Source organism: Phaseolus vulgaris, chromosome 1 (genome assembly GCF_051622355.1).
Source record: "Phaseolus vulgaris cultivar YP4 chromosome 1, ASM5162235v1, whole genome shotgun sequence".
Taxonomy (NCBI): domain Eukaryota; kingdom Viridiplantae; phylum Streptophyta; class Magnoliopsida; order Fabales; family Fabaceae; genus Phaseolus; species Phaseolus vulgaris.
This window is the reverse complement of record NC_143498.1, coordinates 5,637,505-5,661,517: the sequence shown is the minus strand read 5'-3', so window position 1 is coordinate 5,661,517 and position 24,013 is coordinate 5,637,505. Positions and strand designations below refer to the sequence as shown.

Sequence of the window (24,013 nt, the reverse complement as noted above, 5' to 3'; positions counted from 1 at the left end):
AAATAAAAACAGTGATGAACATTTGAGAAATATTAACTCAAATTTACTGATATAAAAACTAAAAATAGCACATTTCGCAAGTATCTAACATTTATAATAAATATGAAAATTAAATATATCATAATAATTAGGTTTAAGTTTCAACAAGAAATTGCTTTACAATCACAAGTTTTTTGGAAGGAAAATGATACGTTCTAATTTAAAAATAAAAAGTATTGGAATTTCCATTAAAACCTACAGAAAATTTTCATTGAAAAAAAAAAACTTTTTTTACAGAATAGTTTTTGGTGATATGCTATGTACCGATATTTTTTTAACCAATTTAACGGGTCCAATTAAAAATCAGACACTAAATTGGTTAAATATTTATAAATACATAAGTTTTGTTTTAATAATGGTATTGATATGAATTATTTGTTACCGAAAGTAGTTACTAGGTATTTTCATCTCAATACAATATATTTATTCTATACTCAATTATTTTATCACGATTTAAACTCTATACCACTTATTTAAACTCTATACATTTTAATATAAATTTATAATAATGAATATTTTAAACATATCCTATTTACATCAACTATTTAAAATTAGTTCTATTAAAATCTTAAGTATAGTCAGCTAAACAAACGCTTGACTGTGTTAACGGCACTTAATGCTCGAGTATTTGAAAAAGAGTAAATACTGTTCCTACTTCACATTTTCCCAATTTTCTTAACAAAAAGCTAAACAAATAATTTCATTTCTGTAAGGGTAATTAATTTTTATTTTGTCTCTTTTAATTTAGCCCCTTGCGTATAATGAATAAATTAAAAATAAATTACTCATGAACCAAATTAAGAATGTACTATTCATATAATATCTAAATTGAATATTGCACAAGAGCAAAATAAAAAAATGGTGTGAGGATCAAATTTTGTCAAAAGGTTATTAGCATACAAAAATAAAACAATTACTCGTGTCATGTAAAAACAATTACTGGTGATATGTCTAAGTAATAATGTTAAGTTCTAACTCTGTTGCCATTATAGTAAAAACTAGAAGTTCTAAGCTAAATGGTTAATTGGGAGCATATTATGAACTATCCTTAAACCCTAGAGCAACCCTGAAAACTTTATATATCTATAGCTTGAAATAACAAAGAATACAACTACTTCACCAAATGAAAAATTCACATCCATTGTTACACGAACAACCATATCATTAAACATAACATTGAGTGATTATTTAAACATACATATATTCACCACCTCGAATTGCATTTTCAGCACCTTTTCTCTCCTCTTCAGCTTCCTTTTCTCGCTCCTTCCAGCTCTCATAAGCATGATCATCAGTTTGCAGCTCATACCGACAGATGGGACAAGAATTGTGCTCATCCTGAAATTGAACTCAATTTATATTTAAACATGCCATTTTCAAAGAATTCGATAGTATGAAATGCACGAAGTTGATTTTAGAAGAACATAAAATTTCCAATAGAAAAGAGGAGTTAGGGACAATACCAGCCATGGCTTTAGACATGGTGGGTGGAATGTGTGTTTGCATGGCAGCTCTTGCATTTTGTCATTTAAAACCAAGTTCTCCCTGCAAATGGCACACTCTGCATCTTTCCCCAAAGTAGCCAAAATTTCCTCTGTGAGAGTAATGACTGGAAGTTTTGCCACAACCTCTTTACTGGCAGGAGGGGCTCTTGGAGCTACAGTACCTTCATCCACCATCTAACACAAAAAGATACAGTATTTATATCTTCCTTGAGTGAGAAGTGCAAATTGTAGCAATGGAAAGGCTGATTATAATAGAAAAAATATATATCAATCAAAAGGCAAGTAGTTGGAAAGAGCTAAAATATGACCAAAGAATTAGCAAAATGAGTCTAACTGAGTAAGATGTTTATATCAAGTCACCCTTCAAATGATGCATTAACATCAATAACAGATCCACCAATGCAACTGCGGCATGGGACAGTAAGTATAAGGATTTAAATAGAAGTTGACTTGATACCTAGGCTGTCTGTTTGCATTGATTCCTAAATATATTGTGAAAATAGTACTCCACTGAACCAATTTCAAGTAGCTGCTTTTGTTAAATTTAACCTGAAGAATTCAAGTACCAAGTAGAGCCTAAAATGGTCCTAATGCTTCTACAGTGTCCTGGTTTGCTTAGGTTCAATCAATGACTAAGCCACATTATACCTCTTTCTTAAAACTTATTCAACTTTAGAAACTCAACCTGGAAATGCAAAGCCATGTTGATATTTAAGAGTGTAAATTGAAAGTCTGATAAATGATGGTTATAAAAAGCATGTGATAGATTTTGAATAAATACCAACGGCACAACTTCTTCCAATCTATTTATAAGATCTTGAAGCATATTTGCTGCATCCTCTTGGGTGGTTTCATTTGCTGCAGAAGCTTGAGAGGATTCGGCAGCAAAGAGTGTAGCAGCTGTTGACAAGAGGTTTGACTGCACCAACCATTGAGGTTGTGGTGGTTCAGGATCAACCGTAAGGTGCCCCTCAAAAAGATATCCTGAATCATTGCGAAATGAGATAAACACAAGAAGACAAAGGTTAATTATTTCAAAACCCCTGGAGGATATGTACGACAGATAAACGTGAACAACTATAAATAACGAAAAACGAAAAAGAAAACATAACTAGTTAGAAAGAAAATCACCTCTGTGTGCTTGATTATCTGAAAATTGTGAAGCTTGTAGTGATGGGTTGTCTTCCAGATGTAAATGTTCTCTGGCCTGAGCAATGCAAGCCTTCAAGTGTTCCTTCTCAGAAGGTTCAGAAACAAGCAAATAAGCCAGTTCAAAAAGTCCCAGTCCAGCATTCCAGAAACCTGGTGCTGTATATCTGCTCTTCAACACAGTAGCAACTCGGCATATAACCGAATAAAACTGCCAACACCAGAAACAACAGTCAATCTCCTGCCTTTTAGCTCCTCAGCAAACAATAACAAACATTTCCTTTAACATTAAAGTTTAGAGGAAGTAAAGGTTGAACCCTATTCACACACACAGGTCACACCTGAACGAGGGAGCCTCCAAGAAAGCACAGATACAATATATGACACAAATGCAAAATTACACAAAGGAATTTTTAAAATCACAAACACTATACTACCATAATAAAGATTATATAAAATTAATTTAAATCAACACAACATAAAAATGTTAAATCATAATTCATAAGAGGGAATCCAAGTTTAAAAAATGAGTACAAGTCAACTTAGATCAAGGTTTTAGATTGTGGTTGCAATCATGCTTGCAGTTTTGTCACAATCTTTCCTATTACTGAAAGTTGCAAACAAATGCAGTTCGTAAGTTGACAATTACAGTTGCCAAGCAATGGGAAACACCCAAAAGCCTTGCAGTCATAGATTGTATTTTAAACCTTGACCTAGTGCCTGTTTTGACGAGTTTCTCCATAAAGACTACTAAAATAAAAAATGAAATTGTCTTCTCTCCATGTACTAAAATTAGTTTCTGCACAAATTAAAAATAAAAATTTGTAGAAAATACGTGAGAGAGCTTCTACAAATTAGCTTTTGCACAAACTAATTTTCTCTTGAAGAGAAAACAATTTCATTTTTTCTTCTTATTTTTCTCTCCTTGAAGTCCTCAGGGAGAAGTTTGAGAAATCGTTCCCCCACATACAAAATCCTACAACTTGTATAGGTATCTAATTAGTGATATAATGATATTCTAATTTGTATTGCTTGAAGACTTTAAAGTGTTCATACAATTTTTTCGTGCTTCCAAGGTGATTGAAGATGACATGCAAACAAAAACAACTTCGATCTAGGTTAACCAAACATTAATTTAATAAATTGTTATTCCACACACAACCATATTTATCAACTCAAGCATATCAAAATCAATTCTTTGGGACTAAAGTAAACGAAACAGAGCAAAAGGAACTAAACCCAGAAGTTACAAAATTAAATTGAAGAACGCAGCAAAAATTATAATGAGAAATTGGAACATAAATAGAGAAGGGCATACGGATTGGCGAAGCGATAGAGAAGCTGAAGGATATGAGCATTGGAGAAGGCATTTGAGGGACGAAACAGAAGCTTCAAACTTCTGCTTCTTCCCCAATTGTTTCTGCAATTCCTCCAATTCCTGTTTCACCAAATCCTCCGATTCCATTTCTTCCCTTCCTTTTATACACAAAACTCAAATTGGAATTCTAATTGAAGTGGTTTTTCTTCAGATTGTGATCAAAACATGAAATTCAGAAGCGTTGTGAGTTCTCGTTTTCCGTGTTTTGATATTTTTTATATACTTCCGAAAACGTTTTCTTCTGGAAGGGGAAAACCAGAAGCGGTTATCGCCTACGGACGAGCTTACTGGTATCTGAATGAATCTCCCAATTTTCTCTGCCACGTCATTCCAACAAAAGATTGAGCTAATTTGAACTATTTTTACTTTAATTTTTATTAAATATATTTAAAGATTAATTTAACAGTAAATTAGGAGCTATTTTATCATCAAACTATAATATTAGAGAAAGATTTGAATATTTTATATATTTTTTTCAAAAAGTAAATTAGTTGTCTCATATTCAATATTCAAATTCTATCCATTTAATTTTTCTGCGTCTTCATTATAATAGATTATTAGTTTGTAGTTTTTAAAGTGGTTGTACATATGAATACAATTATTATATATGTTAATTTATTATTGAATTTTAGATGGAGGATAAAGGTGGTGTGAACCTTAACTAGGTTAAGTATAAGTTGTTCCATAAGTAATCCTTAATAAGTAAAAGGTACTTATAATATTAATTTGGTATTTGATAGAAACAAGACTACAATTTAATGTTGTTGGATGTGTAAACAAATTTGTTAAGTTTGGTTTACCAAATTCATTATTTGAATAAAAAAATGGTTTGTGTTTGGCTAGATTTATTTTATTCAAACCGAAAATGTTGTGTTTACATAGTTTAGGATATTTCTGTCCTTAACAATAAATTTGTATTTTGAATAAAGTTAGAGTGAAAGTTGTATGGTCCCAACTTTAAGTGGTATCAGCACTCTGTTCATGAGATTGTTACATTTTTTAAGCTCGTGAATCTACAAGCACTATGAGTCCAAACTTTTGAGTGAGACATGTAATAGCAGGAATATTTTTGTAAAATATACTTTCACAAAAAAAAGCTGAAAAAAATAACAGGTAATAATTGTCATAGTAATATTTTATATAAAAATATAAAATATATTTATTGATAAAATAACTATAATTTAACTCTTAATTTATGAATTTAAATATTTTTACATTTTTTTGTGACTATAACATGAATAAAAATGATCTATTCCTAAATTTATGTTAATTTCAAGATTCTATGGAAAAATGGAGATGAAAGGACTAAAGGAGAATAAACAAGATGAGAATGAGTTGGAACGCTCAAAAGTCGTCCAAAAACTTGCCTAAGCCAGAAGCACTCCAGAGGAATCCAAGCGAGTCTAACCTTGCCTAGGCGAGATCACTCTAGAGAAGTTGCGCTTTATCTCGTCCAACTCACTCAGGCGAAGAAGTCACTTAACCCAAGACCAACTAGGTTAAATATGAGTTGTGAGACACAACCCTAAACATCATTGGGAGAATAGAAGGTGATAGAAAACCTTAGAGGAGGCAATCGTTTGGATCTTCTTTTCTTGTTTTTCATGCTATAATGACCAACATGAGTGACTAATTCTACCCTTTTTGGGATTGGTAGTAATTTGTTCAAACTCTTATTGAAGTGAGATCTAAATATAATATTTTGTTCTAGATTGATGATTGATATTGCCATTTTATTTGTAATGCTTGTTTATCATGATTTTAATCCTTAAATTTAACTGAAAAATACCTCTAAGTTTCTGACTTAAATGATGATGCTTAACATATTTGAATGCTCAGAATAGATTTGAAATGTTAATTGTTATCAACATCTAATCATAAGGATAAGGAGTTTTTATAAATATGCGAGAAATCGATATTTAGGAGACTATCTTAATAATTTTATATGCGAGAAATCGATATGAATAAATTTTATATGGGAATCAATATCAATCAAATGATAGAATATTATTATGCTTTTCAAAATACAAAAAAGAGAGATGGATGAAACTCAATCCCAATTTTCCCAATTGAATCAACAACTCTTTACTTTGCTTTATTTATATTCTTGCAATCATACACAACAAACATCCTACAAAATTTTATTTATTGTTTTCTATTTAGTAAATCTTATACTTGATATCTATCCTTATGGACAAATTATTATTTTTGATACGGTACATTTGTAGTAAAATAATCATCAGCAAGCCTAATGGTTCATGTTGGAACACTGATGAATCTATCATGCGACTTGTTGCATTATAAGTTTCCTCCATTAGTGACACATTTAGGAAAATATAAGTTAAAGATTTAGTCACAAAGGAACCAAAAGTGCTTCAAATGATCATATTTATGGATTTTTGATTACCATCCATTATTATTGTCATTTTATAATGTTTTCAGCTTTGTTTGATTTTTTTTATATCTAGGTTTCGTAAAATTTTGAAGCTCTTTGTATTTTTACATACAAATTAATGATTTTGGCATTTTCAGTAGATCTAGTTTAAGCATACCAAAAGATTTGTTCTTGATCTTTCTATCAACAGTGGTCACGCTTATAAGGATTGTATTGGTGAGTGTTGTCTTCATTCAATATTTGACATGAGTGAATTGTTTAGTGGATCCTCAAACAACTTTTCTTCACAATTAACATTGTCAACTTTGCTCTAATGAGGACTAACTACAAATCATATATTCTCTATTGAACTGGTGATTGGAAGAACATTTTTCCTTTGGACTATAGAAATTGAGGCAATGAATTCTTGTTTCTCTTGGTTCCCCTTGTGATACAAACCACCTCGACAAGTAGATGACTAAGGACACAATAAACACTTCACAATTAGGTCAGTCATCTCAACACACAAGACCAGGCCCCACCAAACCTCAGGAGAGCCTTAGAAAAAGAAGAATCAAACATAAACCAGAACATCAGATGTTCTTCCTTCTAGTCTTTTCACAAGACAAGTTTATGTAAATAAATTGGGCACAGTTTGGGTCCAAATAGAAGAATAAGCTAGAGTAGGGTGTACTTAGTAAACTGGGTTTGTGCTAAGCCCACCTTTCATGACATGTGCACCTAGGTTTAGGGTTGACCTACCTTCTAGAAGGTTTCTCACAAATGACACCCCTACCCCTCTCACTCTTGCTCCCCATGTCACTTTTTCCTATATAAAGGCTGACTTGTCTCATGTATTTTCACATTGAATTTTGAAATAGAAAGGAAACTCTGCAAGAGTGTTTAGTGAGTCTTGAGTGCTCTTAAATTGGGTCTTATTTTGAGTGTAGTGCACCTCAAGTGGCGACTCTTCACCACTCATCTTGGAGTCTTCTCCCCCACCAAGTGGTGTGACTACACCTTCATCATCCTAAGCTTCTCTTTCCTTTCATCTTTTTATTTTTCTTCCTTTGTGCCATTTCCATTCCTTTATGTTCTTATGTCATCTTTTCTTATTTGGTTTCCATCTTATTTTTTTTTCCATCATATGCTCTTTAATTTTGCACCTCATCATCATCAACACCATATAATTGTGTTTTCTTTTTGCCCTTTAGAAGAGAACCTTCACACGACTTAACCACTTGGTTAAGTTCGTTTCCAGTGACAATCTTCTTTGGGTTTCTCACCATACTCTGCCTAAAACCAAAAACTCATAAAAATGTGAAACTCCTCAAATGTACAATCTTAAAATCAACTTACATCACTTGTCTAGGTGTTTCGTTCATTGTCTTACTTGAACGCTTTTTTGAAATGACAACAACGCTAATTTTGTTCTATAGTACTTTTCCTAAAGCATCTGAAGAGATAAATCAAATATAGATTTAAAATCAATTTAAGCCTTTTTTGTTTCAGATATGGTGATAAAAAGTATAGTTGGATTCAAATTTTACCAATGATATTATTGCATTTATTTAATTTGTATGGAAAGAAAAATTTGTGATGGCATTAATTAGAAAAGTTATGGAAAGTTTGATTCAAAGAAGCTAATGGTTATACTTAGGCCCTTAAATATCTATATTATTTCAAAAGGCAAAAACTTGGAATAGGGCATGTTTTAGTTGGGCAATTAAGGACATGTAGGGTATCCTATATACAGGAGGCACATAGAAGTCAAAGTAGTTGTGCCCTTTGTATGTTTCTTAGAAACGGTGGAAGGGGAGAAAGGTTAGATGGAACTGTCCTATTTGATTTTACAATTCAAGTTTATCTTTAACACTTGCTCATGAATGTAGTTCCCCGATTATAGTAGTTGTTTCTGTTGAACCAAGTGGTGTTCAAGCTTTGAAGAATCCAAACCCTTTGAAGGATGTTGAAGCCTTGGTTGTGTTTGCTGTTGTTGTGCTGTTTTAGTTAGGATCTAGGGTAGATTGTGTATTGTAATTCACCTCTTGATTGAATCCAAAGCATAGGCATTCTCAATCTTTTTGAAAGAAAAATGTTTTTCAAACTAAGTTAGAAACAACCGATTGTTTTGTCAAAACAACCGATTGTTTATACTTAGATGCTTTTAGAAAAGATTGAAAATTGTTTTTCAAATGGTTAAGCTGTTAAAACCAAAACAACCGATTGATTCGAGGAAACAACCGATTGTTTGTTTTGGTACCATAACAGAAAAACTGTTTTATCTTTGACTGAGCTTTAAATGCTTTAAATGATTTAACTGCTTACGCTCCAGTCTTTAAATGCTTTGACCAATCTTTAAATGCAATTTAAGAGTTTGTTAAGATTTGATAACAAACAACATCTTTGAATAAATTCAGAAAAACAAATTTGAGTAACAAGTTTTTAATACAAATTTTGAGTTTTTCAAAGAGCTGAGATTGCTTAGAGTTTGTGATTGATCAAAGTGTGTGGAATAAGATTCTGCTTGTACTGATTTTAGATTATCTTCTGTAACAAGTGTAATCCTTGTACTCTGTTAAACAAGTTTCGTTTGTGTGTTTGCTAAGATTTGTTGTGTGTTCTTGAGGGGATCAAGATAAGAAATCTTAGTGTTGGTGTGTTGGCCAAGAGAAGTGTGTGTCTTGAGGGGATCAAGGTCACTTTCTTGGTTGTGGTGTAAGTCATCAAGGTGTGGTTGCTTAGTGGATTTCCTCAGTGGTTTCTGAGAAGACTAGATGTAGCTCTGGGTTTAGAGTGAACCAGTATAAACATCTGTGTGCAATCTCTCTATCCTTAATCTCTTTTAATTCAGTTTTTGTTTTTGTTTTCTAGTACTGCTGTTTTTGCTTGTTGTTTTGGCAAACTGGATTCCTTATCAATTGCTTCTTGAGATAATTTCATTCTTGACTTAAAAGTTTGCGAAAACCCTCTTTAAACAATTCACCCCCCCTCTAGTTTAAAGCCAACCATTCTAACAATTTCTTTGAATGTGGCCAAAGATAACCCAATGTGTGGGGTATTATGTTGGCGAAGTTGACAATCGTTGGTTACCCATGTTTGTGTATGTAGTTACCTGAGTGTGAGGTTTTGCACACTTGTCATGTTTCAAAGTCTTACCCACAAGGCCAAGAAGGATGATGGGGAGGTGACCCGACTTCCTTTGATGCACATCATGGTTTGCTCTAGTGATGGATTTGATGAAGTGAGTTAGTAGTTTCCTCAAATGAGGACTTTTGTTTGTCGACTTGACCAATTGTACCCCAATATCATGAAAGTGCTTGTGTTGCCCATTTAGTGATGTTGTGTTGGTTGTAAAAGATGTCATTGGTTGAGGATTGTAAGGAATGGATTGTGCCAAAAATAATCCATTGTGTGAACAATTGTGGGGTAATTCAGTGGTGCATATGAGAATAATTGGTGACCGCAGTTTAGCTAAGTGGTAACCTTGATATTTGTTTTTGCACAATATGTTCTTGACCTCTTTTCCATATTTTATTTTACTATTGAACTTATTATTTAGCACTTGGTCATGAACGTAGTTTCCAATTACAAACGATTATACATTCGTCCATGCAAGAGTAGACATAAGGTATTATCCATCAATCTCACTTAGACGGGAACAAAATTGCTCAAGCAAAACATGAACATACATTTGTGTTGTAGTTTCACTCAAACCTCGCAATATTTGCTCAAGTGAGGCTCCAATTACATAGTTGTAGTCCATTTGACGTAGATTTCCTCAATCAATATGTGACTCACTTAAGCAAATAGTGAATTCATGTATGTCATTAATTTTTGCCAACTTTTGCCAACATATTATTAATTACATGTGTAGATCAATTTTTTTTAAACACTTTTAATAAAATAAAATAAATAAGTAAAATAAACTTTATCATAAATTAATATAAAAACACTTATATTAACCAACAAAATATTGAGTAAAAAAATAACACTGATCTACAATGACAACAAAACTAATTATATAACAATTTAAATAAAAAATAACACCTATCAATCTTAATAAAAAAATTCTACTTAACATCAATCGAAAAGTAATTATTCCAACAATGTATCGATTGAAAAAATATGATAAGAAAACACATGAATTTGAAAATATGTTAAATTTCAAATTCTTATTTTTTAAATCGAATTCAAAATTATGTAGTTTTAAGTAATCCACATATTCAAGATTTTTTCAACTTATGTTTGAAAAAAATAAGATTGGATTAATGTTAACCGGGATTATTTTCCATTGATTTTAAAAGTTATTTAGGTTGACATCAATCAAAATTATTTTTACTATATTGATAGTTTGGTTGTTCTTCAACTTTTTTAATCAATGTCGGTTTTTCTAGTTAACACTAGAAGAAAAAAAACCCTAAAAAACTATTTTCAAAGAATAACATCCATGTCAACGTTACAAAAATATTCACTCTAATTATCAGGACAAATACCAATTGAAAAATCTAATTGTCTTCCTAACAATGATCGAGAAAATTCTAGTTTATAATAAACAAAAATAATTTTAACAATTTAAATCATAAAATAACTCCGGTTAACATAAAAAAAAAAAAAACTATCGTCGATATTAACCAAAAAGAAGCAATCATCTCAACCAAAATCGAATTAAGGAGAAAATACGAAAAAAAAACATAAATTTAATAATATGAAGATTTTCAAATTCTTACATTTTTAGTAAAAATTTGAAATTCTCCTATCTTAAGTAAACCAATTACTTTGATGAAATTTGAAAATTCAATTTATCCCAACAATATATTTTCTCATAAATCATTTTAAATTCTATTTATAGAGAATGAATTACCCTCTTAAAATAGTTTGTCCAATGATTATGAATATGCATTTCTCTGCTTTGACTTTATAGTGCAAGGTGTAGTAGGAAAGGGTTAGGGCACTACATTGAAGACAAGATCATAAAGTAAGAAAGAAAGAAGACAATGCCATGCACACACTTTACATGTCCTTTTGATCTAAATATGAAGCTTAACAGCTTCATTAACAGTGTTTTGGTATCAGAAAGTGTGATTTTAAACCATTACTATGCATAAATGAAGAACTAAATTAAAGTAAACTTTCTTCCACTGACCAAATTGATATCATATATCTTTGAGGACTAAAAGGATTCTTAAAGAAACAATTCATGGATCAAATCATGACTTTAGGAAACTCAGTATTTGAGCATTCTGTATCTAACATAGGGTGCATTCATTGATAATGCCATTCAGTGAAAACATTGTACATCTAACAATCAATGGAGAGCAATACAATATCTAAGTTAGAAATCAATCATTTGGTTAGAGCTTCCATCTCTACTTTCATACCAAATCAGCCCTAGCTATTTTGCATGACAAATTCAAGTACAAGGTGGAAGGAAATTTAAGCTAACAGAAGAACAACAAAAAACAGTTGATAACCAAAATCAAGATACCAGGCTGAGGCTCTTCAGTGTCATACACAAGCCTCTATCCTCGGCTCAAATGAGAAGGCAGACATGAACTCCATGACTTCTCCATTCATGCAACATTTCGGCAACTCGGTCCAATTGTTGGTCGCCAAATCACATAGAATGTAAGTGCATAGCTCAGGGGAGTTCAAGCATATAAATATCTGATTGCCAGATCCAACACAGTTGATATCTGCCTTCTTTCCATACCATTCTTGAGACATTGCTGCAGGCATTGCAGCAATCTGTTGCCAGCATCGATTCGGGTCATCGTATTTCCACACCCTAAGACTTGTGCTCTCCAAGAACTCTGATAACAAAACAACCAGCATCTCACCACCACACTCCACAATATCAATGGAGTACTCACTGAAAACAGGCAACAACCTGGGGTACTCAAAAAAGCACCTGGATGTCAAATTGCAAGCTACTACTGTCCCTGAGGAGCTCAGGAAATACACCATTTCCTGACCATCTTTGTGAGTAATAATAACTGAGGAATATTGCTTAGATGGGCTCCTCTGCATGCTACTAGCCACCACTGTACCAGCCTTGCTAAGGAAGTACACAACATGGTCATCATCAATTGAATCACAACCAATGGAATTGTCATCAACCTCCCTCCTCAGTGCAGTCTCCTCTTCCCAACAGCAAGAGCTTGAGTCATAGACTTTGAACATAAGATTAGGGAGTTCACCGAAGACTAACACAATCTTGTAGGAGATTTGATCTCTGAAAGTTGTACTCATCACAACGGCATTGAGAGGTTGATTTTCTGAGGGGAAATGCAGTGGAGGGAGTTCACTACAGGATCCGGTCACTGGATTGCATACAACAAAGTTTCCTGAAAGTTTGCGGTAGCAAACCAGGCCACCAGAGGCTGCAACAGGCATGCAGTTTATGTTGGAGTCTTCGAGCGGAAGACGCAAGTGATTGAGTTTTTTCCAACTGTTTTCAGCAGCATCAAAGACAATAGATTGGTTGAGGCTGGGAGAAACCATCAGAAACCAAGGATCCCTGGAGGGAATGTGTGAGCAGGCAAGCTTGAAACTCACAGAAGCAGCAGCTGACTTCCATCTCTTGCACACTGAAGTAAGGCGGAAGAAGGAGGAAGTCGGTAGCCATGAAAGCACCCTCTCTAAGAGATCTTCATTAAGGTCATCCAGAGAAAAGCTGTTCAAGACTAAATTGTCTCCATTTTCTGGACACTTTCTTTTCAAACTGTGTTCCATTGACCCCAAATTTGGAGGAAACAACTGTAGAAACAACAAAGGGAATACACGTTATCAATAAATCGATTTTTTTTCTCACTTTAATAGCTTTTACCAATAATAAAGGCCAATTGATGTGAATTGAGACTTCCAAATTAAATGGGTAACGCCAAAAGTTCTTATCTTCACCCAAAAAGATCAAAATTTTCCCCTTCTTTCTCCAACCCCTTGAATTTGCAAGGCTCATTCTTGAATTTTGTTAACCAATTAAAGCACCCAACTCCGCCCCCCCAAAAAAAAAAACCCTCAGAAGCTATACTTTAGAAGCAAACATGAAACTTGAGAGTTCAAAATCCAGATAAATTTCCTTCTTTTCCTTTTCCTGACTAACCCTACTGGTAGAAATCCACGCAGAAGAAAAGAAAATAGTGGAAACAGTTAAAGCAGACAGAAGGGGTTTCATTACAACAATCGTGAGTAACCAGCAAAGGGCAGAATAACGATGAGACAAGAACAAAAGTAATGAAGGTAAGACAAGTACCTGATAACAGAAGTGAAGCAGTTGGTCCTGTGTTGAGGGTGGATAGGATAGGAAATCTAAGCAACAGAGAGTGAGTGAGTGAATGTTTCGGAGAACACAATATGGTGTGTGTTAAAAAGGAGTTTGGAGGAGGAAATCAGAAGAAAGTGAAAAAGGGGAAAAGGGAAAGCGAGCCCAACAAGTAGGAAGAGAGGTAGGAAGCTTCCTGTGGAACTCTTTTGGTTGGATATCGGATGGTTGACACTTGAGACAGTATCATGTGATGACAAGGCACACGCACACGCACACTTCACACTTCACACCACACACCCGTGTGTTGCTTACTCATAAAAACATAAAATCCTATGCCGTTGGATTAGATAAGAAGAGCATAAGTGGTTGACTTTTGATAATGGCCTTAGAGTAGCTAGCTACCTATGCTTTGGATTCGGGCTGAAAAATGAGAAAAAGGGTGCACTCAGCACGCAAACAAAAAACTGCTGGGGCAATAGTTTAATGATTTTAGGTTGCATAAAAGAAAGAGAAAGGACCACTGAGTTGTTTCAAAGTGGATATCAACAATGTCAAAGGGAAGAAGGGTTGGGTTTTGTCTGGGACTCGTGTGGTTTTCGGCTGACCTTCCTAGAGCAAAAGCAAGAAGCAACCCTCTATTCTTCCTCCCTTTTGGCTCCTCGTTGAAGAATCTTTGTCTTCTTTTGCTTTGCTATGTCGTTTTTGTGCAAGTCAATGCTCAAGCCCCATCCACAAGACAAGTATTTTTTATTGCAACAAACCAAAGGGTTAGAGATTAGTGTGGGAAGGGAAAATGTTGAAAAGCAAAAGCCGTTAGTTGTGATCTTTTTCTTTTCCTGCTCCTCGTGTGCTTTCACCTCTACCAGATGCTCGCACAACCAAAAGCCGCTAAGGTCTTAATCCACGCATGATACAACCTTATTTTCTTAAATTAGCCTTTACCAAAAGAAGTATAAAAAGTCTCTATTGAACTTCCTCCATGGAATCTTCACAATTTTCTTAAACAAAACTAGTTCATGGGCTTCAACAAGACAATGGATGCACGATTAAGGACTCAAAGTTTCTGTATCAGATACATATCAAAACACAGTCTCGTTTCAAAATGAAATGTTGCAGTATCATTTTTTTTTATCGATCTCTATCATTATTTCATGTAATAATTAATAATTAGAGGAACAGAGACAAAGATGTTATTGTATGAATTTATATACAAAACATTTCTCAAATGGAAAAGATATTCTTAATTGTAACTTTTAACATGATAGTGTTTTGGTTTTTATAGGACGCTGGAATTTTCCATGGATACCATTTCATAATGCTCGATTTAAATCTGTCACCGATTAAGAATAGTGTCATTTGAGTGTAATTAATTAATTCAATAAACATTTATGCATTGGCTAAAATTTTGAAACTATAAATATTATTTAAAAAATTGTCTTTCAAAATAATTAAACCAAAGTCAACAATGGGAGTTCAAAGGAAACTCAGAACATAAGGACAAAGGGATTATATTCTATCAGAAAAAATAAATTAGGAAATTCATCTAGAATTGTTACAAATAAGATCCAAGGTTATTGCAAATAATGAAACCCCGGACAAAAATTTCCCAACTCACCACCTTTTTCGATGATGGGATAATTAAATGATAAAGAAGAAATAACAAAAATAGCTGCACCAAGAAGATGTCAGCTGATATTTCCATTTCCTTTGTCATTTCAGTGGGAAGAACCGATGCCAGAAATTTTGCCAGCGTCTTCAACTGGAATAGAAGACTCGTTTGCACTGACATATCCATTACCATAATATGTATTATCTTTAGCTGCAATCAACTTGCCTTCAACCACAGCTATGTGTTCTAAATCCTCTTCCACGTTTCGATGATCCCTTGAAAAAGAAGAATGTTTATCGAAGAAGGAAGAGTCATTTGGTGAACCAGGACAAGGGCCAGACGACCTAACCATATCAGTATTTTCTTGCTCTTCCTTGCAGCCTGAAGTCTCTTCAAATGATCTGTCCGTTATATCTACATCCCCCAAATCATTGACGGGTTGAGAAAAAGGCACAGATGTTGATTCAACAGCACTACAAGAAATTTCATTTGCAATACCAGTTGAATCAACATTAATCATGCCCATATCCTCAAACTGCTCTCCTTTGGCTTCTGAGTTCAATCCAGCAGAAGACTCGCAGTCGTACGTGGAAGAAACATTTGAGTCTGGACTAATATCAGATGGCAAAACCTCAGAACCGCTACTACAAGTCAACATCTTCGTATTCGAGAGGAGGCATTCATCTTGCTCAGTTTGTCCAGACTCCACTTCCACTTCCACTTCTGTTGTTTGAACTTCTGCTATCCCTGAAGATTCACTAGTTTGAATTTGAAGGCCTGATGGCCTGGCACTACACCTGTCCAGGATCAAATTGAAAATTGCTTTACCAGTTTTTCGAGAAAGAAACTGACAAATATTATCATTCAAAAAGGGCAATGACAGAGCAAAATGAAAGATAAAGCTTGACAAAAAAGTAAACACCAGAACTTAATCTTTTCTTGATGATGTATATACAAAATGAATAAAACTCTAATTAATCTATGAAAGTTGGCACCAAATGAATTCAATCCTTAAATATTGTAAATAACCAAATTGCATCCCTAACTTTAACAACTGTCTATCAACTAGTTTCATGAAAATGTATCATTAAAATTTTTGTGGCTGACATTACCTAATCTATTAATTGGATTAGGAAACCACCAGTCAATTTGGTACAAGATGGTAAGGACTACATTTATAATGCACATTAAAGCCAGGGACCAAATTAACCAATAGTTACAAAGTTGAGCAAAATACAGCCCATGTTAGTCAACAAAATCACCTAAATTTGTACTCAAGCTCCATTGAGACAACGTTAACAGAACCCAGCTATTTGGGAAAGAAATATGTGAAAATACGAACCACATACTCTGAAATTATTGGTGTGTGACAGAGAAATAAAGAGAGCATTAGCCTTTAACAGAATCACAATAATACCTGCTATACAAAAGCATGTATGCTCCCTGAGAAAGTACCTCTTCCAACTCCACAGTCGTAACCTGAGAAATGTGATGGAACACAAATGAGGATACTGACAGTTTAAGTTAGACAGGGTACTCGATTACCGAAAAGAAAAATATTCAAACTCAGATTAGGAGACAAAGAAATCTACCTTCCAGTCATCAATCCTGTACCAGTTCCCCAGGAAGTCCTTGATGTAGCAGATGTAATGACCAAAAAATGAAGCATTTAGCATATCAATATGTACTACAACACCATACAGCTTATAAACATCAGATCCATCTCCAGCTTCACTCATATAAGGGCTAAGATTTAAAGCCTCAGGGAAGGCTATTCTCTTGTTAAGTTTCCCAAACCTCCCACTCTGCATGTACACAACACCCCAAAAAAAGAAATGAGAAAGTTCACAAAAATAATTCACAATTCAAGCCTTTCATGCTTCTGTATACTAGTGGGCCGTATGTAAGTTTAGATGATATTAGTAAGACCTGAAATCTTTTCAAGGCGATGGTAAGAATATTTGGAGCGCATTTCACAGTAAGGCGTTTCCATGCCTTGACATAATCCTTGCACCTGACAAGCAGCAGAAAACTTCTTTAACAACAGGATATTCCTAACAGCAAAAATACATTATCAAAAGCACATATTTGAATTATATTTTAATTGAAAACTTACTTTCCACTATTGAAACTTTCCCTATTTATAATTTTTTTTCCAAAATTATAAGTCTCAGTTATCCAAATACACATCAAAATTAAAAATCAAAATAAAAATCAGAAGCCTGCATTAAGCAGGAAACAAACTTGAATGAGAAATCCAGTATCATCAGAGCAAAAGAAACTGCTAAACTAAAGACAATTTTATGGTTAATTCTCAAGCAAAACACATTTTGCTACAGCGAGAAAACTACAAAGCATCGTCATAAATGAACTTCAAGTTTGAAATTTGACAGGAGACATCATATAATCACCACCTTCCAAATTCTTTAATAAAAGCTAAACCAAGAACGCAGATGCATAATTTTTATAGATGGTCAAAAGCCTTATAAGCCGATATCTTGGTTATCTTATCAAAATTAAGAGATGAGGAAAACTTTATGCAGATGAGACTAATTCAGTGACTATATTATAGTTCCAAGCCCAAATTTGAAATTGAGTTTCAAAGATAATAATTTAGTTAAGTTGGTTAATTTATTACATTGTTACTGTTCATGGTTTACCGCCACAGAAGATCATTGTGGACTTAATTTTCTCCCCCGACCGAGGAGGGCTAACTTCCCGTTCAATTCATAATCTAAAATCATCACCTTATCCTCCCCATTCAATTCATCAAACTACAAAAACAGTTATTATAATTAATATTATTACTGACACCAGTGGCAAGAAAAAATTTGCAATGTTATATTAAACATTGGCATGGTACATGGTACAAGTATATTTCAATAGAAAGAGTAACCTTACCCCTCACATTTATACATATTTTCCCCATCAAGTCGCTCCTTGGCAGTAAACTGATCTAGACATTCCTCCAAGGAGGCAGCATCTCCATGAATTTCAACTGTCAAATCCATCATATTTTCATACTGCTTTGAAATCTTTTCACATTTTGTGCAAACCACCTATTTAGTTTCAGAAGAAAAAAGAATAAACAGACAGCCACATCCATGTCATTATCAAAATAGAAAATTGCATTTTCTTTACATTATTATATAAAAGGCTTTATTCTGTAGTACTGAAAAGGCTTTTTCCAATAATTATGTATTGCACAATAAACTCAAAATCTAAAGTTTTGATCATGGAAGGAAGAGAAACAAAATTCAGCCTTCGAGTCAATTTCATCAAAGAGAACAGAAAATTACAAACTAGAGACTTTGGGGGCATATCCAACTATCCATGTTTGGTTCAGTCTTTGTTTCTTTGCTTTTTGAAATCAATTCTGTAAAAAGCATAACTTGCAAACAGTTTTGTGGAACAAAATGTTTTTATAAGAAAATTGGTTATGTAATTTGATTCCCTTGTTTCTACAGATCAAAATTGTAAACAAATATCATTGTTATCATAATCAAATGGAGTTCAAATAGAAACCAAATAGGTTATTAAATAACTCTACAAAGTCAAACCTTAAATAGAGATGCAAATTATGGACTCCTACCTCTTATGTTAGACAACTTATAAAGTTCAAAAGATAGATGAGAAAAAATAAAGCAAATTTCACTTCATCCCACGCCAACATCATCATTCATTAGTCTGTTTGCATTATACACGTAATCAAACAATAGAAAAGTAACAAGAAAAGCTTATTTCAAACTGATTAAATGTCCAACCTCAGATTGTAGACGGCCACCAAATATGTGTTGAATAAGGGTAGTCTCCTGGAGGTTAGGAGGGACAGCTTTTTCTCCACCAAACTCATCAAGGCAAACAGATTGCATGGTATCAATGGAAAACCTACAAAAAATGTATTGGAAAAATTACCTTCTACATTTACCAAAAGAAATATAACATCAAGAGATTATTCAAAACAGAAATGAATAATTCACACAAAAAATGAAACGATAGTTAAAAGGAAAAACAAACCTCATAAACTCGTGAGCATCCTCTTGTCTTCCATAGCCCAGAGTACCACCAATATTAGGCAAACGAGAGAGAATATTCATAGGAGAAAACACCTGTGAACTTAGCCTTGTTCTATCAACATGATTTTCAAATTCACATAGAAAGCACCAATCATTACAAGTGCCTGGAGAATAAAAAATGATGACATAAGCATGAGGAATAGTTGAGATCACAGAAATAATGATCTGAGCTATGACATTACATTCTCTGCGGTGACCCTTCTCCAACAAGTAGGCAACAAGTGGCCTTGTGAATGAGAGGCACTGAAGAACCACATTTGCAAAGCAACTAAAAAAAGGCAATAAATATAAATTACTTCCCATACCCTCTAATTGCAAATACAACAATAGTGAAATAAAGTTGAAGCTCAGTCATGAAAATGGGCAAACCTGTTTCCACAATTCAAGAGCCCACAAGGAGGAAATCCTGGCTTGTTCCAGTTAAAAAATTTGACAAATTCATCATAGGGAAAAAGAACCTAAACAAGACAAGGCATATATTTTAATGTGCATTTGAGAAAATAAACCAAATTTAGCTCTGTAAACAAATAACATCAGAGACTAAGGCACTTTAGGAAGGCTCCAGAAGGGGACAGCAACTCGTGCTGATTGAGGAACTGCCCGCTGAGTAAAGAGCACAACATTCTAATCTGACTTCCAAATATCAAGGGTCTAAAGTCCCAACCCAGAAAAGAAACATCAAGAGCACACCACTATTGCCTTATGAAGTTGAGGAGCAGCACACCTTTGGTAACTTATTGATTATTACATAAAAATTCTAAAAGCCCAACAATTTACCATTCTGATCATTGAAGCTGAAGGGGTAAAACAATAAAACCAACTTTGGTCTTTCAGGTCCCTTTCCAGCAAGTAGATTAAGGTTTTTGCAAATTGGAAATCATAATCATATAAGACTAATGCAAATAGGCACACATTAATATTTTCCTTTTCTTAATTGGAAATCATAGTAAGATAAGCTTATTATTTTGTGTATTTACTTATAAGAAAGACAAATGAAAAACAGTCACAAGTACAACTATTTTCCCTTTTCTGAATTGGAAATCATTATATTCTTATTATCTTGTATAATAACTTAATAAGGAACAGTAATGCAAAATAGTCACATGTATTACTATTTTCCTTTTCTTCCCCTGACATGAAGATTTTATTTACTACGCTGCATGCCTTTTGCACATCATCTCAAGGAAATAAAACCTAGCCCCTCGGATTGCCCTTTCCCTTTCACAACCAACAGTAAGCAAAGCACATAACGTGAATTTGTAATTACATCCACTAAAGAAGCTTACATCTTTAGGCTGCTTGATTGGCCTAGAAATTGTTCCACAACCAGGTATCAGCGCAATCGAAGACGAGCTCTTTCCCCCAGCAGCAGAAGACTTAAACCCACGATTAATTACCCCATTTTGGGTCGGGCTTCTTGCACCGACTTCACGAAAATCTTTGCATACTGTCTTATGCCCAGACCTCCAATGCGACTGCTGGCATTCTTGGGAGCTGCAAATTCCAAATAAACATATACAAATTAATCCAGCCACCCCTCCCCTTTCCCACTCAAATAAAAATATTATTCCCACCAAATTTCTTAAATACACACACACACACACATATATATATATATATATATATATATATATATATATATGTATGTAGAAACTCGTCAATTTTATCAGCAGAACCCACATTCATTTCACACCACATAACATACTCAATTAATAACAAGTAACAACCAAAACTTCCACACAAAAAAAGCTACATTCTTATTTTGTTGGTAACTATGTTATTAGTACGAAATATCTACCGATTTTATTAATGACAAATCTCTACACGAGAATCTAACCACTTTTAGTATGTAGGCATATAATTTTCATCCACAATACTCCAATTCAAAACTTTACTTAAAAATTTCAAACAAAGCTCCAGTACTATTCAAACCACCAACACAATTGTACATGCTCTAAACTACCACTAAATCAAACAAATACATAGATGATACGTAAATAAATTAAAAACAAATAAAAAGATAAACGAATTAATAAAACGCCACATAATGATAACGATCACATTGGTGATTGAAGAAAGGAACCGTACCAATAGAGGACGGCTTTGCAGCGCGAGCACTTCTTGGAGCTGGGGGTGGCGCAGACGGCGCAGACGGGGCAGAGAGAATCGTCAGCGGAGGAGAGAACGCCGGGCATTGCGTCGGCGAGGGCTTGGTGGTGGTCCCCTTCGAAATTGGCGTCGACCTCGAAGTACTTGGAAGCGGTGGACTTGACGAAAAAGTGAACCCCAACGGCCACGACGATCACGGAGAGCAACAGTTGCAGGAACCAATTCAGATCCCACGACACTCCAACCACAACAAGCATCTACGTCGTCGTCAATTGCGCCCCTACTCCGATTCTAGGGTTTTTCCATCGATCGCGCAATACATCACATCCTCCAATTAGGGTTTTCTCCTTCTTCAAATATACTTATATTCCTCTTCCAATCGTATATCTTCTTCTGTCTATCACTCTCCCTCTCTCTCTCTCTCTCTCCTCAATTTCTGACATTTGCATCAGGAACTTCTATATGCATAATTATAATATATTATAATAATAATAATAATAAATAAATAAATAAATAATATCTTACTCTAATTATAATATTATAATATTATTATAACTGCTTTATCTTCTTGTTTTCCTGTGACACTCGTGCTTCTTTCTAACTGAAATAATGAATGCTCTATCATCACCAGGGAATCCATTTTGGGAGAGAGAAAGAAAAGCGTGATAATAATAATAAGATCCTCATCCACATCAAAACCACTTAAGTGTCAACAAATTATAATTTTTTTTATAATTATTCATTAATGATTCTTTGCATGGATTATTGATTTATGATTAGAGTTTGATAGTCTTGTGTTCCTAAATCACATTGTAAAAATTATAGATTCCTAAAAATATAATATAAAAATTCATTTATTGGAGTTTACTTTTTCTCTTACACTGATACTAAAAATCCTATAATTTAGTTTGGAACAACAAAAGGGTGGAGAAATAAACAAATTTTGGAATTCGTGTCTTATTTGGAAATATAGAAATTGAAACGTGAAGAAATAGAGTGCAAAAAGTGAGAAAATAAAACATAATCAATCATTACTTTTTTAGATTAAAACTTATCTAAAGTTTATAGATATTAATGAATTAGGTATCACCAATTATTATATTATATATATATATAAACTCATTTTAACTTTTTTTTACATGCTTACTTCTCTCTATTTAATCTCCCTGTCTTCATAAGACCAAATTTAACTATATTATATGTAACTTTTAAAATAAAGGAAAGAAGAATAAAAAAGTTTTTGAAAAAACATCTATAAATATGTGTTGAACCACAATTTACTTGGAGATATTTTTTATTACATATTACTTTTAGGTAAGAGGAAATAATTAAATACATTTATTTATTTAACTTTTGAATTAGATGTATTGAAATGTAATGTTGTTTTGAATTGATGTTCAGAACTTTTTGAAATGGAATTATAGTTTGAATTATGTATATCAGTTTTAGATTAAATTAAGGTTTGGAATATATTACAAAATAGAAACTAATTTTAAAGATAAAAAATAATTAGTTGTTATATTAACTAAATTAAATATTATTTTAGAGAGAAAAAATTTATTGATATCTAAATTAGTTTTTATTATTGATAAATAATTTTTAAATTAATATTTAATGAGCTATCAAAGTTTTAGATATCAACTTTAAAATTTAAATAATTGGTAGATAAAACCTAGGTAGTTAACTAGATATCAATTTGAAAACTAGAATAATAGAAATTAATTTAGATACCAATAATTTTTTTAGTTTCTAAAATAGTATCTAATTTAGTTAATATAACAATTAATTATTTTTCATCTTTAAAATTGATTTTCATTTTATGATTTTCTAGTAATGATAGTCGAGTTTAGTTTTGATTGATTAGTTTTTCAATTAGTTTGAATGCAAGATATGGTGTTTTTGGGCATTTAAATCATGTGGAGTGGATTGAATTTTGTAGAAGGAGTTTTAATTATTAGTTCACAAATTAGTTTGAATTTTTGTTTTTTATGCATATCTTACTTGAGTGTTAAGATGTCACTTAAGTAATGTTTAAGCAATGAGTAATCATTATTGCACCAAATTCCATTCTTTAAGTGTCATCATGCTTGCTCAAGCAGCAATATTCATTATCAAGCTATGACTTGATGCTTGAGTTAGAGAGATATTAGAACAATTATATCTCTTCTAAAATTCCCATCACTCAAGTGATGGAGAGTTTGAGTTTGAGATAGTGTTCTAAAATGAGTTGGCTTATACGCTAAGTCATGTCACTCAAGCGACAAAGTGATACTTAAGTGATAAAGAATTAATGTTAATTCTCTTTCCTTAAGAGAGAGGTCAAAATAATCATCTCTTGTGTATAATTAATATCATTTATGTAACATTGATAACATTAAGCGACACGAGTGGTCACTAAGCGACATACATGGTATGACATATTGATGATGTGTGTTTATATATTTGTATTGAAATATGTACATGTTTATGAATTAGATGTGATGCATATGAAATGAATCTATGTTATG

The 24,013-nt window shown here is 33.2% G+C and overlaps 3 protein-coding genes across 3 annotated transcripts; all 3 read right to left on the bottom strand.

The window, feature by feature from the left end:
* Positions 1-1,101: 1,101 nt before the first annotated feature.
* On the bottom strand, positions 1,102-4,338 carry AIP2 (RING/U-box superfamily protein). The gene is made up of 5 exons (XM_068619928.2): positions 4,012-4,338; positions 2,676-2,904; positions 2,326-2,528; positions 1,503-1,718; positions 1,102-1,377 (listed from the first exon to the last, which is right to left on the bottom strand). Exons 1-5 carry the CDS (start codon positions 4,156-4,158, stop codon positions 1,228-1,230), a joined length of 945 nt encoding a protein of 314 aa, XP_068476029.1. The 5' UTR covers positions 4,159-4,338; the 3' UTR covers positions 1,102-1,227.
* Positions 4,339-11,691: 7,353 nt separating this feature from the next.
* LOC137816679 (F-box only protein 13) lies at positions 11,692-14,494 on the bottom strand. The gene is made up of 2 exons (XM_068619930.2): positions 13,701-14,494; positions 11,692-13,204 (listed from the first exon to the last, which is right to left on the bottom strand). Exon 2 carries the CDS (start codon positions 13,178-13,180, stop codon positions 11,954-11,956), a length of 1,227 nt encoding a protein of 408 aa, XP_068476031.1. The 5' UTR covers positions 13,181-13,204; positions 13,701-14,494; the 3' UTR covers positions 11,692-11,953.
* A 710-nt stretch (positions 14,495-15,204) lies between these two features.
* LOC137816678 (ubiquitin carboxyl-terminal hydrolase 18) lies at positions 15,205-21,980 on the bottom strand. Its single transcript, XM_068619929.2, has 11 exons — positions 21,486-21,980; positions 20,684-20,891; positions 19,767-19,855; positions 19,580-19,665; positions 19,339-19,501; positions 19,086-19,209; positions 18,223-18,380; positions 17,251-17,335; positions 16,914-17,126; positions 16,739-16,800; positions 15,205-16,118 (listed from the first exon to the last, which is right to left on the bottom strand). Exons 1-11 carry the CDS (start codon positions 21,761-21,763, stop codon positions 15,428-15,430), a joined length of 2,157 nt encoding a protein of 718 aa, XP_068476030.1. The 5' UTR covers positions 21,764-21,980; the 3' UTR covers positions 15,205-15,427.
* Positions 21,981-24,013: the final 2,033 nt, after the last annotated feature.